General features: G+C 48.7%; 1 protein-coding gene across 1 annotated transcript; it reads right to left on the bottom strand.

The window, feature by feature from the left end:
* Positions 1-1,359: 1,359 nt before the first annotated feature.
* Positions 1,360-14,154, bottom strand: LOC133118014 (cardiac-enriched FHL2-interacting protein). Its single transcript, XM_061227607.1, has 4 exons — positions 12,639-14,154; positions 10,198-10,850; positions 3,653-4,146; positions 1,360-2,557 (listed from the first exon to the last, which is right to left on the bottom strand). The coding sequence occupies exons 1-4, from the start codon at positions 14,152-14,154 to the stop codon at positions 1,360-1,362; spliced, it is 3,861 nt and encodes a 1,286-aa protein (XP_061083591.1).
* Positions 14,155-16,871: the final 2,717 nt, after the last annotated feature.

Here is a 16,871-nt window from a genome sequence, read left to right as displayed (position 1 = left end):
GGACACTGACACCCAACAAAATCAAAACACTCCACTAAAATACGGTGTGCATACATTGCCTTTTTATGCATTTGAGAGAAAGAAAAAAAGAATGAGAAAATAATTTGACCATCGTGCCGTGGCGAGACCTTTTGAGGGGCGGGAGCTCGAACGTGAGAAACGGGCCACAACAACCTAGAGAGCCGTATGGCACCCAGTTATTGCACAGAATATGTTATGCCAAAATTAATGAATGAAAATTAATGACCGCAACAATAATACAAATCAACAGGGTACATTGGACACGGGGCAAAGGGCACTGGGATATGCAGGCCCCCTGTTTCAGAGTGAATATACTGTACGTAGAAATACATTAAACATAGTATGGAACATTCACATACTTTTAATATTATTGCATGAGGCGCATCCAAAAGGCACATGACCTCCTAAGACTCCTAAGGCAATTCATTTTCAATCTCGAAAATCACTTTTTGTTCTATCTACACTGCAAGGGACATTCAATAAAATTAAATAAAAATTTAATAAGTAATATTTGAAAAAAAAAAAATTTCACTGCAATGTTTTTGTCATCCAAGACACTCATTATTATGTAAAAAAAATGTGAATTTTTTTGTTTGTTTTTTTTGTTTTCACAAGGATATTCAATTATCAACCAAGAAGTGCAGACTTGAGAAGGGTGTTTGGATAGTATTTTTCAGAGAAGACCCTCCACTCAAAGCAAACAGTCTCCCGCCACTTCCAACCAACACAACCCCAGAACTATTCATTTTGTTCTAAAAAAAATCTACTGATTTTGATTTCTACACATATTCCTGCTCTTTTCTAAAACTGCACTTTGCATGTTCTCTGTATATATTGAGCCATAATGCATAACAGGATGACATCTTATATGCTTCAAAATTATCATTTTGTAACAGACATATTTTGGGTGGACGATATGATTGCAGTAAATGTGACAAAATCCCCCATAGTTTTGCTTATCGACTAAGGACATGGTTAATGGAATGGTATACATATTTTTAGCCAACACGTTCAACAGTCCTGCTTTGTCTAATTGTTCATTGCAAAAACCTAAAATATAGTTTAAAAAAGGTACATCAAAATTTTAAACTTTGCAATTTACCAAACTTTACATATATACTAAAATATAACCTCCCAATTCTAAGCACATTATGAAAAACAAAAACAAACAAATGTTGGTAACAAAAGTCTATTTTTGTTATAAACAAGTCTGATATACAGCCATATTGCCACTTATTTTATGTATATACATATATATTGTGCATCACTTTCAGTCCAATGATCTTCTTCATAAAAATACAAAAACACAAAAGAGACACCAGCCGCCACCAAATGAAATCAGTTGCTTTCCATTGCAAAATCCTCCAATTCGCCCATTGGTATAATGTTTAAGTTTCGTTGGCTTGTGTAGCCTCTCTCATCGTCATTGGACGGTTTCCCCCGGGGCTGATCATGTGACCTGTACGCCGGCTCTATGTACGACTCCGCCTCCCGGCTGCATTTCCGCTGGAGGGCCTCCAGCCTGCGGGGGGCGCTGCGCTTCTCGTGCTCCCCCGTGAGGGTGGCGGGGGCGGACATCTGCGAGGTGGAGCGGTGTGGCGGCAGCGTGGACACGGGCACGGGCAGGAACCCCGGGTACAGCACGTACGGCGGCGGGCTCAGGAGCTCCACGGACGACGTGTTCGACCGGCTCCGCTCCGGCGACTGGCGCACGGACAGCTGCACGTACTTGCCCGTCTCGGGGTCGAAGAACATCTTGGTTTTCACCGGCACGGGCATGTCGACCACAAAGTACTGTCCCGAGTTCGGGTCCTGCAGGAGCTTCCTCTGGGTGAGGGGGAAGGGCTGCGCCATGAGGCTGGGAGCGTGCGGGCCGTACCCGGGCTCGACGCGGTACTGGGGCAGGGCCGGATGGGGGAGGGACGCCCGGCGGGACAGCAGAGGCTCCGTGGGCGAGGACGGCATACTGGCCACCGCGCGCAGAGGCTTGTGCTCCGGCGGGGTCGGGCTGCCGCCTTGGGCCTTCACCTCGGCTTTCTTGATCCTCCGGGTGGTCAGCTTCTTGGCGCGAAGGAGGGCCCTCTCGCTCTTCGGCGGGACGCTGGGCGGCTTCCCGAAGGGCCTCACGTCGCTGCAGGCCGACTCCGGCCTGTCGCCCGAGTACAAGGACGCCCGATCGTCCATCGCGCTGGTGCCGCAGCTCTCCAGGTCCTCCGACATCGTGCTGATCGCCGAGCTGCGCCCGTCCGGCCGGCTTCTCCTGTAGTAGGTCCGCGGCTCCCTGGCGCTCATGAACTCTGCGCTCGGGACTACATTGTGAGCCGGCGGCTCCCGAGTAGTTGTGTACTCCGGAGCAGACTGGATGTTGTGCGCTTGTAGTGCTCTTGTGGTCGTGAACTCCGGAGCAGACTGGATGTTGTGTGCTTGTTGTGCTCTTGTGGTCGTGAACTCTGGAGCAGACTGGATGTTGTGTGCTTGTAGTGCTCTGGTTGGTGTGAAGTCTGGCACTGACTGGATGTTGTGTGCTTGTAGTGCCCTTGTGGGGGTGAGCTGTGGAGCAGACTGGATGTTGTGTGCTTGTAGGGCTCTTGTGGCTGTGAACTCAGGAGCAGACTGAAGGTTGTGTGCTTGTAGTGCCCTTGCGGTTGAAGAGTCTGGAACAGACTGAATGTTGTGTGCTTGCAGTGCCCTTGTGGGTGTGAAGTCTGGCACTGACTGGATGTTGTGTGCTTGTAGTGCCCTTGTGGGGGTGAGCTGTGGAGCAGACTGGATGTTGTGTGCTTGTAGGGCTCTTGTGGCTGTGAACTCAGGAGCAGACTGAAGGTTGTGTGCTTGTAGTGCCCTTGCGGTTGAAGAGTCTGGAACAGACTGAATGTTGTGTGCTTGCAGTGCCCTTGTGGGTGTGAACTCTGGAGCAGACTGAAGGTTGTGTGCTTGTAGTGTTCTTGTGGCTGTGTACTCTGGAGCAGACTGAATGTTGTGTGCTTGCAGTGCCCTTGCAGTTGAAGAGTCTGGAACAGACTGAATGTTGTGTGTTTGTAGTGCCCTTGTGGTTGTAGAGTCTGGGGCAGACTGAATGTTGTGTGCTTGTAGTGCCCTTGAGGGTGTGTACTCTGGAGCAGACTGGATGTTGTGTGTTTGTAGTGCCCTTGTGGTTGTAGAGTCTGGGGCAGACTGAATGTTGTGTGCTTGTAGTGCCCTTGAGGGTGTGTACTCTGGAGCAGACTGGATGTTGTGTGCTTGTAGTGCCCTTGTGGTTGTAGAGTCTGGGGCAGACTGAATGTTGTGTGCTTGTAGTGCCCTTGAGGGTGTGTACTCTGGAGCAGACTGGATGTTGTGTGTTTGTAGTGCCCTTGTGGTTGTAGAGTCTGGGGCAGACTGAATGTTGTGTGCTTGGAGTGCCCTTGTGGTTGTAGAGTCTGGGGCAGACTGAATGTTGTGTGCTTGTAGTGCCCTTGAGGGTGTGTACTCTGGAGCAGACTGGATGTTGTGTGCTTGTAGTGCCCTTGAGGGTGTGTACTCTGGAGCAGACTGAATGTTGTGTGCTTGTAGTTCTCTTGCGGTAGTAGAGTCTGTAGCTGGGAGAGAATACTGGCCAGGTAGTTCCCTTGAGCGGGAAACTCTCGCTGACGTAGCTGCGGCGTTATGGAGAACGGGAACATCCACGTTCTCTCTGGGGCGATTGCGTTCCTCATCGGCCTTTTCCACGACACTCAAGTTCTCTTGGGAGGAGCCCAGCCTCTGATCCTCCAACGTCTTCTGAAAAGACGGTCTCGTAGTCTTCGTCACCGGGGACGCCCTGAGGCTGTTGTCCTTGACCTTAAATAAGATGGCCTTCCCCAGAGAGGGCGAAGAAGTGTCGGAGCGCGGTGTTGGTATCGGAGCCTTCGCGTGGTCCACTCGGCTCTGGGCCAAAGCAGCTTCCCTCACCTCGCCATGAGCTACACCACTCGCCTCTGTCCTTGGCGTCCTCTCACGACTTTGAGAAGAAGCCGCCGCTCTCTCACCACCTTCCGCCTTCGGCTCATAGTTGATGATGGCGTAGTACTGCAACGCCTCCCCCGGTTTCCCTGCGTCCTTCCTAATGTCCTCCGCCACGTTCTTTTCCTCTGAGCCTCTCGCCGTCTGAGTTATTTGCTCACTCCTTGAGGAGGGACGTGCCTTATATTCTTCTTCCGGGCTTTGTGAAGCATCTCCCACGGTTAAGTACGACTCCCTCAAGGGAAGAGTAACGTGACCTGGTTGCTGGGACGAAATCGGGGTACCTGTCCGACTATTGGCCTGCAAAGGTCGGGAGGGGGCTGTATATTGATTGTGGGGCTCACGGATATTTTGACCCTCAATATTCTGATTTGACCGATCTCTAGAAGCCGTTTCTGTTCTGTCCTTTTGATTATTTGTGAGTACTTCTCTTTTGGCATTTTCCTTTTCAAACTGGGCTGGTACTACGGGTCTCACCTCAGGCTTTTCTTTTATCGGGAGCGTTTTGTACGTGGCATACTCCTGCTTTGCAAGTGCTTCCTGTTCATAGTGCTGTTGCTTTAGACGTGCGATGGCCCTCTCTTTAGCTCTCTGTTCTCTCATTGCAACGATCTCCCTCTGCTGTTCCCGGAGGGCCAGCGTTTCCCTCATTTCGTTTTGAGCATTTGGAAGATCTTCCATTTCGCCCTTACCTCGAGAAACAACATTTCTTCTGTGCGAGTTGTCTCTTTCATCAGGCGTTGGATGTTTACCGCTGTGCCCTTGTCTTTCTGGAGACAGTGCCTCCTTTCCAGCGTGATATTTGGCCTTGTCTGTACTTGCATGAACTTCTGGTTGTGTATGAACTTTTTCATGGGCTGAAAATACCTCAGATTTAGCAGGAACATTTTTTGCAAGTAGTACCTGGTTAGCATCTCCTTTTGATAAAATAATTTCCTGTTTACTAAGCTCTTTTTCTTTCTTTGCATCTGCTGCTGATTTCGAAAGATCTTTGTCTTGGATTATAAAAATATTTTCTTTACGATGTTGGTATTGTTCCTCTTGCCTGCTGGCGCTCCTTCCTGCATTTGCACTTTCTGTGGTTTTGATATAATCCATGCGTGAGAGGCCGTCACCTGCAGTGTCTCCTTTTCCTTTGACTGCAAAAGTGTCCTTTCTTACGGGTTCCCTTTCTCTTGTTAGATCCATTTCCTGTTTAGAACTACTTGTTGCAATGGCTTCCTGTTTAGGATGGCCTTTGGATACAAGCACATTATGTGTAGCACGTTCTTTCAAATATTCAGAAAGGCTCAGAAATTCCTCCTTTTTGGGTTTTGCTGCTTCATTAGTGACGGGCTTCATTTGGGGTTCATCTCTGAATGCTAAAGTATTTTCGGTGGCACCTTCATATTTTCTCACAAGGCCTTCAGGCAGAAGACTGTCCATTACTTTGCCTCCACACTCCTTATTTTCAGCACCCTCTCTGTCCGTCGCTGCTATGCTACCTACTGTATTATTTCCTCTACGTGCAAAACCTTCGTTCTTAATGAGTTCCTTCTTCTCTCGTTCAAGTACTTCCTTTTCAGGGGGATCTTTTGTCTCATGTACTTCCTGTTTAGGAGAGTCCATTTCGTTGACTGCATAACTGTTGTATTTACTACGATCTCTGTCCTTTTCTAAGAGATAATCCAGGATTGTAGGCCCCTTTTCAGCGGGTGATAGTTCGCCTTTTCTGATGACGCTCCTCTTGGTTGGAAAAACATCCCCTTTCGTATATTCTCCCTTTTTTGCTCCGGTCTCCATTCTTACACTTTCCTTTCCTTTTTCCATTACTTGCATTTTATCATTTTCCTTCTCCCTTGGACTAACAATCTCATGCCTGTCTTTAATTCTTTCTCGGTCTATGTGGCCATGTTCATCCGAATCCTTTTCAACTTGTGTTTCCAGTAAACCCAGTTTACCCTTTACACGACCTGTACCCATTCCATCTTGGGATATTTCGGCCCCGTCTCCAACTTTATTTGCAACTCCAAAATTTCTATCATCCTGTCTTTTGCTCGCTGCGAATGCTTCCTTTGTAGCCCGGTCATTTCCACTGGCTGAAGGGGATTCATTTCTGATATTTTCTGAGGGACGTAGAGCCTGGTGAATCCTCCCTTTTTGTTGGTTCTCCAGGATGCGTTGAGCCTGGCGATCGCCTATATCAAGCATTTCATTTTGACGATGTTCTCTCTCCCTTGATCGCTCTCTGTGTCGAACACTGGCGGCCTCATTGGCTGCCTTATTGTCCTTTTTACCGTATTCTTTATCGCTGACAACATATCCTTCCATTTTTCTAGGGCATGCAGTGGGTTCATTCCTGACGTTTTCTTTTTCCCTTGTAGTAGATTCCCCATATGTAATGTGCCCTGTATCGTCAATTACAAGCCCATGCTTGGCCAGCCGATTTCTGTTCGCGATGAGAGTCTGGGTTTTATCGTGCGGCGTTGACGCGCGTTCCCCCCGTCTGGCGTTCTCGCGGGCGTGTCTTTCAACCTTTTCCTTTCGCCGTCTCGCGAAAGCCTCCAGTTTAAATTGGAGGGTCTCTTCAGGAGCAACGGGTTCATTCCGAGCGGCCTCTTGCCCCCTTGTTGAGGGGACTTCCTGTTTATCGCCTCCGATGGACTCTTCCGTAACGCGCTTCGTTTTCAGAGACGAAGATTCCGAGTCCCCGCTGCCATTCCTGCCCGCCAGCACGGCCTGGTGGATTTTGTCGGTTACGCTCCTTACGTGTCGAGCTTGTTCGTTCTTCTTTAACGGAAGCGCCTGCAGTCTCACCTCGTCTTGTCCTTCGTTCATAACCGCCTCATTTTTGGCATCTCCCTCTTGTGTCATAATTACTTCCTGTCTGGCTATGCGATTTTCATTGACTGTGGTGGTTTTGTTCCCCAGGTAGTCAATTTCTGCTGATGGAGCCCGTTCCTGTGTGAATTTCTCCCCGTCTCTCTTCGCAAGATCATGTTTAGCCTGGTGACGTTCTCCAATCTCTATAGACTTAGTGAGTGGTGTGGATGGAGGTTCCTCGTTTCTGGCATTTGTTTCCTTCTTATTTGCATCTACAAAGATTCCAGAACGCTCTCTTCTTCCAGCAGGCAGGCTCTGTGTAACGTGATCATTTCTCTTTAAACTTGCTTCCTTTTGAGAATGCCCTTGCTCCTCCCCTTCTTGTACAATGCTCTTTGTTTTGTTGTGTGCAAGTACGTTCTCAAACAACTCAATATTTATTTTTGGAAGTTCCTCCTGTTTGTGCTTTTCAATGACTGCAATTCCTCCTTCCTGAAGAGGTTCATCCTCTCTTGGTTGAGGCACATCCTGTCTTACACCATGAGTGACCTTACTTGCGATTTCATGTTTAGGTTTGTGATCTGCTTTGACTTCGGCTTTTATCTGTGCGACCAATGAAAATTCTTCCTGTCCGTCACTCCCTTTCTCTGTATCTACAACTGTCTGACGTTCATCAGTTTCTTTGCTGACATCAATTTTATGTTCATGCACTTCCAATTTTACAGGCTGATTTTCATTAATCTGAATATTTCCCTTTTCAACACATTCTAAAGAAAGCGGTATTTCCCATCCAAGGTTGGCGGTCTCTTTCTTTGTAAGTGGATCGGTTTTTGCATTTTCTGACTCCCTTGCTGCAAGATCCTCCAGTTTAGGCTGTTGCTTTTCACTGATTTCAGCCGTTTCATTACTAATAGTTTCTCTTTCCCTCGATATGGGTGTTTGGCTCATCTCACCGTTTGTGTCAGTTCTTTCAAGGACATTTTCAAGCTGATGATTTCTGTTGACGGCAACGCTTTCATCCGTCGTTTGTGATAGGCTCTCTTCCAGGCTGTGACCAGCTCTCTCTGTGTTTCCCAGCGCATTCCTTTCAGCACCTTCATTCTTTCGACTAGCAAGCGAGTCTCGTTTAACCGGGAGACTTTCAACCGTTTCATGTCTAGGATGCTCCTTTTCCATTGCCACCATGTTGTCTCCGACCAGGTTGGTTTCATCAACCGGAATAATTTGAATTATGTTGTGTTTTACTGACGGTTCGTCTTGATTGAAGCTGACCTCTTCTTCGCTTACAGTCGCACAGCTCTCAGCAGGCTCCTGCTGTCCGGTTACAGCCATACCCTCTTCGTCGCTATGCAAGTCCTCCTGTGCAGTAGCTTTACGTGTAGCGGGTTCCACCGACGGGAGCACTTCCGGTCTTTCGTCGATTCTCTCCTCTTCGCTTCTATCACCTTCTGTCTCTCTTGGTGAGACAGCGTCTGGTTCAGCCTGGCAAGTTTCATCAACTGCAGTCGCTTCGTTTGTAACATCTACTTTGTCCATTGAGCGAGGGAGTTCATACACAGTAGTGTCCCGATCCTTATTCGCAGGTTCGGGTGTTGCCTCGTGCCACTGGTTCACTGCAGTGGTTTCTGCCTCGGTGCACGCTACTGGTGGCGATTCGTGTCTGGAATGGATTCTCTCTGGGAATCCGACGGCATTGTTATCGGGGGTCTCGTTCTTTCCACTGGAAAGGGAGTCTTGTTTAATCTGACGCTCTTCGTGCGATGAAATCTTCTCCTTTCCTTTTCCGATTGAAACGATCTTCTCTCTGTCAGGCTGGCTTGCGTCATGTGAAATAATTTTGATCATAATGTGCTCCACAGACGGGGGTTCATCCTCTACAACACTGATTTTCTCTTTCTGTGCGAGTTCATCGTTCTTGGCACGTTCGTCCTCTCTCGTCGCAACAGTTTCTGGGTTTGCCAAGTAATTATCATCGCCTGCGTTCGTGTCTTTTTTCACATCTTCTCTTTCTACTGACGGAGAAATTTCAAGTTTAGTATAATCTCCGTCCCTGTTTTCAGGTTCCCGTTGAGCAGGGAGGATTTCGCTGATAGCAACAACTTCAGGTTCAACATGTACTATTGGGGGAAATTCTTTCCGTTTGACCTGAAATTCCTCTGCGTGTTTGTGATCATGTTCACTCGTTCTACTTGCAACAGAGTCAAGTTTAAGCCGCGGATATTCCTGTAAAGTTCCACGTTTAGGATTTCCTAATGCAAATACGCTCTCACTCACCCAGGGGATTTCATCATGCGATATAATCTTAATTCTAATATGTTCTACTGATGGTCCTTCCTGACTGAATAAGTCTCTTTCCTTATTTTGTGCTCCATTTTTAGCATGTTCCTTCTCCACTTGTTTATGAGCATCATTTTTCTTAACTGCAAGTGTTGTATTTCTTTGTTGTTCTGACAGAGGTATCTCCTGCTCAAGATTGATTTTTGCTTCCTTGGCAAATACATTGTTTTTATCTTCTGTCTCTCCTGTTGCAACAGCCACTGGTTTAGTCAGGGTATTTTCACTGACGGTGGTTTTTTCATTTTCTTTTCCCGATGATCGAGGCAGTTCATGTATAACACCATCCCTGTTCTCGCTTGCAAGTTCATGTGTAGACTCTTGTCTTTGGTTTTCCATAATGGCTTCAATTTTAACATCCGTCACTGGTGAAAGTTCTTCCTGTGTCGATCTGATTTGGATTCCAAGTGTATCGTTTTCAGCACGTTCGGTCTTTCTGCTAGCAGGAGAGTCTAGTTTAACCTGGTGGTTTTCATAAATTGCAGCTGGTTCATTTTTAGCTTGGTCTTTCTCCACAGCGTATATTTCCTCTCTGACCAGATGGGGTTCATTGTTTGCAATAGTATTTTTACTTCCAATATGTTCGACTGATGGTGGTACTTCCTGCTTAACTGTGACCTTTTCATTGCTGACAAATACGTAATTACGAGCGCGTTCCTTTTCAATTATTACAGGGGGAGCATCTTTATGTTTTTCACGATCTGCAATGGTTTTATTTTCTGTGTGTTCCGCTATTGGACGTTTAACACTAGCATCTTCTTTGTTTACAGGTACATCACCGGGATCACCTTCTCTCTCCCTCCTCAAAAACATTTCCCCCGCAACCTGGCGATTTTCCATCTTGTTTGTAGTACGTTCCGCTGACACGAATGCTACCCGGCTCACACTGCTCACCTCTTTGTTCAGAAGTGCATTTGTGGCTGTGTGAGTTCCATAGTCTGCAATGCCCAGGTTCTGAGCTTTTTCTTGTTTTTCCGGAAGGACCTCCGCTCCAACCCGCTCTCTTTCTCTGACTGTACGCACATCCTTTTTATTATAATCCGCTTCAGCGTGGCTCACGTCTGCATCAGCCTCAGTTGTAAAAACCTCAACATTCCTTCTGAGGCCGGGCGGGGAGTTTGGAGGCACGTAGCCGCTCTCCTCGTTTGCACGTTTGGGCTGCTGAGTTCTGTTGACGGCGATGGCTTCGATCTTGGCCCGCGCTATCGACTGGAGTTCCTCCTGTCGGATACTGATTTTCTCCGTTTTGGCAATAATGTAATTTCTGGAGTGTTCCTTCTCCCTCGTCGTCGAAGCTGGTTTGGCTAGCCGGCTTTCCCCGTCCCCAGGGATTACACCTCTGACATGGTCTACTGATGGGGAGGCTTCTTGGTTGATCGATGCTCCATTTCTACCGTGGGGCTCTTTCACAGCTGCAGGGTCCTGGTGAGCCAGACGGTTTCCATTGACCGGAACCACGTTCTTTTTACCATGCTCTGTAGGCACAAGCTCTCCGTCCCTGTTCCCGTGCGTGTACAGTTCTTTCGGTTTTGTGGCGTGCGCATCCCATTTGGCGTGTCCCTTTTCTTTGATTGCGAAAATCTCCTTCTCCGCGTGGGCTTTCAGTTTTGACGTCAGTATTTCCTGTCTCGTTTGGCCCTTTTCTCTCAGCGGAGGAGCGGCCTCCTGCTCCTTCGGCAACACCGTCTCGTTCCGAACGGGTTTACTCTGTCCTGATACCAGCGCGTCCTTAGCAGACCTTTCATACTCGGAAGCACCAGACGGGTCAGTATTGAATCCTCTGTGATCCTTCGCGGTGTCACTTGGGGCAGTGCTATACAGCGGCGCATGCAGTACTCTTGCTTGTTCAGGTACTGTGGCAGAGAACGTGTTGCTCATATACTTCTCTTGCACTCCCCCGATTCTCGTTTCTTTGCATTCTCCGGTCGTAAGCAGGCCCATTTTGGCACCGTTTCTGTTCTCCCCTATCGAACCTTCGTACTGTTTAATAAGCGCCTGCACTTTAACTGGCTCGTGTTTGGCGTCTCCCATTGCGGTTAGTTTCTGTTTTTCCAGTTCACGGTTGTTTCTGGCGAATTCCTCAATTGGTGCATATCGAACGCCGCTGGCTGAAGGCGGGCCGTGCTTCACCTGGTTGGCTGTTTCACTGGCAAATATAGCATTTCTCTCAGTTGCTTGTTTAGTAGGATTATTGTCTGTGTAAGCAAACGCCTCGTTGTTCGAATGTCTGCTATCTTTTGCTACACGTTGGCTTAGTTCCTGTGCAGTTTTCTCGTATTGGCTGACGACAGAGGTGAAATTTGAACCGTTTCTGTCATCTGTCCTTGAAGGTACCCGCTGTCTTACCTGCCCTTGAAGGTAAATGCCCTCTTGTTCTTTAACTACAAACTCATTTTTCACAGGTCTATTCTCTCTTGTTGCTGGCACTGCCTGATTTGCCTGTTCCTTTCTGCCAAATGCGTCAGTTGAAGTGTATTTAATCTCTCTCGTGGGATACAGACCCTTATTAGCAGCTAGATTATCACTGTAATTTTCCTGAGTGTCATAGAGTCCTTGATTAATATGTCTATACTCCTGTCTTGCGTTAAGTCCTTCATTTGGGGCATACACATTTTGTCTTTTTACTTCACCCTGGACACTTGGATGAATTTCTGATGCCTCATTTTTTCTGAAAAGTTCATTTTGAGTGCATTGTTTTTCCTTCATTGCCGACAGTTCTTGTGTCGCATTCCCTTTTTCTTGATTAGCAAAGAACTCATTTTTAATACCATATTTCTCCCCTGAGACGATTTCGCCCTGTTTGTCGGCGTTTACTCTTTGGGCATCAAGTAGCTGTCTGTCTTTTTCAAGTAATGCAGCTATATCTCCCATCATGGGAACTCTTTCTGTCCTGAAGATGCCTTTTTCCTTATTGGTGTTTCTAATTAAGTTACCTTCTGCTTCCAGCTTATAATCATACTGTTCTCTAGCCCTTGCATTTTCAACAAGTTCGTTTGCTCTCGACGTGGGCACATCCCTCTTGCTAAAGTCTTTAATGTCCACGTCATTTTCCTTTCTGTTAAATGAATGAGGTAGCCCTTGCACTTCCGGTGCCTTGGGTTTTACGTTCTGTCCTTGTGAGCTCCCGGTCTCAGTGGCTTTCCACAAAGAGGGATCCGGTCTCTTTCCTGCGGGAGTCTCGTTTGGTTTTGAGGCTGTGAAAAGAGGGTCCACTTGCTGGCCGCTTTGGGCATCAGTGAGCTTGTCCCTAAAGGACATGGTCTCCTGTGGCGTGTGACTGAAGCTTCTGTAACTAGAAGCTTCCTTTACAGTCCGAGGAGAGATTAACGTCAAATAGTCGTCTGACTGGCAGCCGTCCGCACGTCTCGAGTAGTTAAAAGTGTGCGTTTTTGCGTTTTGGGAAACGGGGCTGCTGACGGACTGGAGTTCCGTTCCGTTTGACCTCGTAGGTGCACCTGTCCAGGAGAGAGGTGTGTCTGAGGTAGCGGCTCCATCCCGACCAACGAGAGAGTCCAGCTGGGAGGGCTGTCTGCCGTGATCCGCGATCTCCGCACTCTTGAACATGGTCGGCGTGTACGTGCTCTTCACTCGCTTCCTGTTGTCTTTGAGGTTGAACAGCAGACTGGAGGCCATGGCCTTGTACTTGTTGCGTGGTTTGATCTCCGGGGTTTGCCGGGGATCGGTCTCGGACAGCGCAGGGCTGAGGATGTTGGGAGAAAGTGCGTACTGCAGGATTTCGGACGTTTCCGTTCCCTGTCTGGGGAGGATCGTGGGCGTCAGCAGCTGGCATATGCTGAACGGGGTCCCGCTGTTTGAGGTCTGGTCATCTGCCACCGTCTGCACCTTGTAGTTGGTGGCTGACAGCCTGCCGGTGGAAACCGAACCCTCTTCCTTTCGCCTGGACTTGTCGCTCGACGGCGATGCCGTGCAGGGTCGGTTCTGAGGAAACTTGTTCTTCACCGGCTCTTGGCTCCTCTTCCACGGAGGACAGTTGACCATTAGCTCTGACTCGGACCGCTTCTCGATGGCGGACACTTTCTGACGGACCGTGGGTGCGGGCGGCTCCACCGGCAGGGGGCTGTCGTGCGGCTTGCGATGGGACCTCTGCTCTTCCAGCTGGGCCATCTGCGCTCTGTGGGCCCCCGTCAGCTCTTTGTAGAACGGAGAGTCGTACCACCTGGGGGACTGATCGGCGGCCAGAACCTGGGGCAGAGCCTCGCGGTCGTACAGTAGGCGGTTGTACTCCTTCCACGTCTGGAATGGGCTGAACTCGCTGTGGAGGAAGAAATTCCTGGAGCCCGGCACCTTCAAGCCGCCGCCACCGCCGCATTTGCCGCCGCTTTTCGAGAAGGCCGGGGAGGCGGCGGACGACTCCGCGTCCGGCGGCAACTGGGGAGCGGCCCCCACTCCAGAAGAATGCGAGTGGTCTCCGGTCTGGGAGTAGGAACTGCCCTTGATGCTCTGGTGATACACGGAGGAGAACTCGGACAACTCCTTCTGGATGCTCATCAGGGCCAAGCTGTCCCACGAGTCCTGGCCTTGCGTGTACACGGAGTCCTGTGACATCAGAGCAGCGTCCGAAGTCAAATTCCCGTCGTAGGTCCCGACGAGGGACGACACCTTGGACGAGCTCTGCTTCTGCTGCCAGACGGCGTCGACGACGCCGTTGCTGTGGTGGGCCGCGGCCTCGTCCGCCGCGGAAAGCTGAAGCATCGCCGTTCCCCCGTACACCTCGGTGACGGCGACGCCGCGCGGGACCATCCCCCGGCCGCTGGCTTTGAGGTCGTCGCCGGCGTCGTCGTCGGCGAAGGCCTTGTGCCGCTCGACGGGGGACGAGTCGTTGTAGACGGCCTCCTCCCCGATGCAGAGGCTGCGGAAGGCCCGGTCCGTCAGGCTGCTCACCTCGCGGTCCGTCTCGTCCATGAAGCCGGCGCCGGCGCAGAAACCGTCGCCGTGCCGGCCGTGCCCCTGCACGCCGCCCCTGTAGCCCCCGTAGCGCTTGTCGTGGGAGTTCATTTCGAAACGTTTAACTGTCGGAGGAGTGGGAGGGAGAGGGGGGGGTAGTTCCCAATCCGTCTCCTCGGTGTACCTATGCCGTTTCACCTCTTAAGCAATTCACCCTCCGAAAGGTGAAGTGATCTCGCTTCCTTCCTGCAAAAGAGCAGAAGGAGGAAAGGAGTCATGAGTATCAGTCTCTGCAAGCCAAAATGAAAACAGTCAGTTGGAGACGTATATTTTATGATTTTAATTTCCCCTCAAATACTTGTTTTGCTGGCAAATCCTGAATGCTCCTTTCCGCATAGAATTAAACCAATAATTAAACTTGCATAGCAGATGCAAAATACTGTGAGTTTAAAAATTTTCTGAAATTGCACACCTTTCATCTATTTTATGCTGGTATAGCATTCTGAAAAATAGCAGTACTGCAGAGTACATTAAGAGTGCAGCACAAAATTGTGATAACTAGGCAGTACATAACTGTGCAGATAAAAAAAGTAGACTGGCAAAAGAGCACAATGATAATGAACTATGACAATAACAAACACCAAACAAGATCGCTATGAGAAAACAGAATGCTGGAACGATAACAACATTCGATTTAGAAAAAGCAATAGGATGCGGCAAACATAAATCAAGTGACAACAATGGCCAAATCAAACTATATTAAGTCACAGCAGGAGGCTAACATTATGCCAAAAACTGAAGTTGCGTATAACTCGTGGGAAGCTGCTACCTTCAAATTAATTTGGCAAAATACAGCACATCTATTCAGCTTTTAAGATAATCACTCATATCATTGTTTTGACTGCATCATCCAGCCAGGCTGGATACATAACATGTGGCAACCCAGCATTTAACTAAGGTAAATATGTATGGGCCATAAGTAGGGGTCTTGCTGGGTCTACTGCTCTCGGATGGAGAGATACTCCCTACCGGGCGCTGATTGAGATGAATGCTTTACTGCCCACTGACGGAGAGAAACATCCTACTGTGCACTGATTGAGAGAAATGCCCTGCTGATCTCTAATGGAGAACGCCCTACTGAGCTGTGATTGAGACGGATACCCTACTGTGTGCCGTGGAGGAAAACCGCCCAACTGCACACTGATAGAGGGAGGGACCCAGAACTGCGCTGATTGGGGGAAATGTACCCTACTGCGCTCTGATTGGTGAAAATGGCCTACTGTGCCCTGATTGGGGGAAATGCTCTATTGCGCTCCCATTGGGGGAAATATACCCTAATGCGCTCTGATTGGGGGAGATGGCTTACTGAGCTCTGATTGAGTGAAATATACCCTTCTGTGCTCCGATTGGGGGAAATATACCCTAATGCCCTCTGATTGGGGGAAATGGCATACTGAACTCTGATTGGGTGAAATATACCAGACTGTGCTCTGATTGGAGGAAATTCCCTACTGAGTTCTAATTGGGTGAATTACACCCTGCTGCAGGGGTGTCAAACTCCAGTCCTGGAGGGCCGCAGTGTCTGCTGGTTTTTGATGAGCGTCTTTCATTGGCTAAAGGGTCCACACACCTTGTTCTCAAGGCCGTAATTGGCTGCTGATTGAAAGGAAACCACAAATGCCAGCAGACACTGCGGCCCTCCAGGACGGGCGTTTGACACCCCTGCCCTATGCCATTCTGAAATGGCCTGTGCATTACTGATCTGGGTTGGTCTGAGAACCACTTGACCATCTACTTCAAACTCGAGATTCTCCCAAAGGTTCCTGTTTGACAACTGGACTCCCTGGCACGATGTAAACAAAGGCAGAAAACCCTCACCCGATAAACAGATCAATGTGACTGGTCAATAGTGGCCACTTTGTTAAGAAACATCACCCTCTGCTCGAATTACTCGTCACTGTAAACAAAAAGTGGTTTGGAAATAAACTGGATTAATACAGTGAATAAATATTTTAAACAGAATACTGCAGTACACTCAGTGAGCACTTTATTGGGTAGACCTGTACACCAGCTTGTTAATGCAAATATGTAATCAGCCAATAATTTGGCAGCAACTAAACTAATAGCTGGAGAGGTTTTGCAAGGTGCATTTTGAATGAATTGATTTATTAAATTCATTACACGTGAATAATGTAACTTACTCAGTAATTAGGTATAAAATGAAAGAAGCCTGATTTCTGTACCCCGTGTGTGTGAGTGTGTGTGTGTGCGCGTGTGTGCACGTGTGCGTGTATATTTGTGTGTGTGTGCATGCGTGTGTGTGCGTGTGTGCGTGCATGTGTGTGTATGAGTGTGTGTGAGAGTGTGTGTATGCGCGTGTGTGCACGTGTGCGTGTATATTTGTGTGTGTGTGCATGCGTGTGTGTGCGTGCATGTGTGTGTATGAGTGTGTGTGAGAGTGTGTGTGAGTGTGCATATGTATGTGAGTGTGCACGTGACAAAGTGCCACAATCAATGTTCATTTAACCAGGTTTTTCCCTGTGATAGTCTTTTCCTCCAAAGTCGCAATCCCAACCGCACAGGTAGGATTACATGCCAGAGGCAGGGATGTGTTACTGCGCAGTCCACCGGCTGAGCTGCGGCCATTACATCAGAGAATTACCCATCATGCCTCGTTGGTACGAGCAGACTGAAGGAGCCTGGCCATTAGGGGGCGCTAGTGAGACACGAGTTCTACACCAATAGGAGACCTCGTTCCCCGTTTGGGGCGGAGGCAGGGCCCGTTATGTGCCGGCCCAGGCACCAGGTCACGGTCAGCCCTGGCACGG

Source organism: Conger conger, chromosome 18, assembly GCF_963514075.1.
Source record: "Conger conger chromosome 18, fConCon1.1, whole genome shotgun sequence".
Classification (NCBI taxonomy): Eukaryota; Metazoa; Chordata; class Actinopteri; order Anguilliformes; family Congridae; genus Conger; species Conger conger.
This window is presented reverse-complemented; position numbering and strand designations above follow the sequence as displayed.

Coding starts and splice junctions, on each gene's coding strand:
- LOC133118014 (XM_061227607.1), bottom strand. CDS start 14,154: ATGAACTCCCACGACAAGCGCTACGGGGGCTACAGGGGCGGCGTGCAG. Junction 4,147..10,197: donor CAACTGAGGCTGATGCAGAC/GTGAGCCACGCT, acceptor CAAATAACTCAG/ACGGCGAGAGGCTCAGAGGA. Junction 2,558..3,652: donor CTCCATAACGCCGCAGCTAC/GTCAGCGAGAGT, acceptor CACCCCCACAAG/GGCACTACAAGCACACAACA.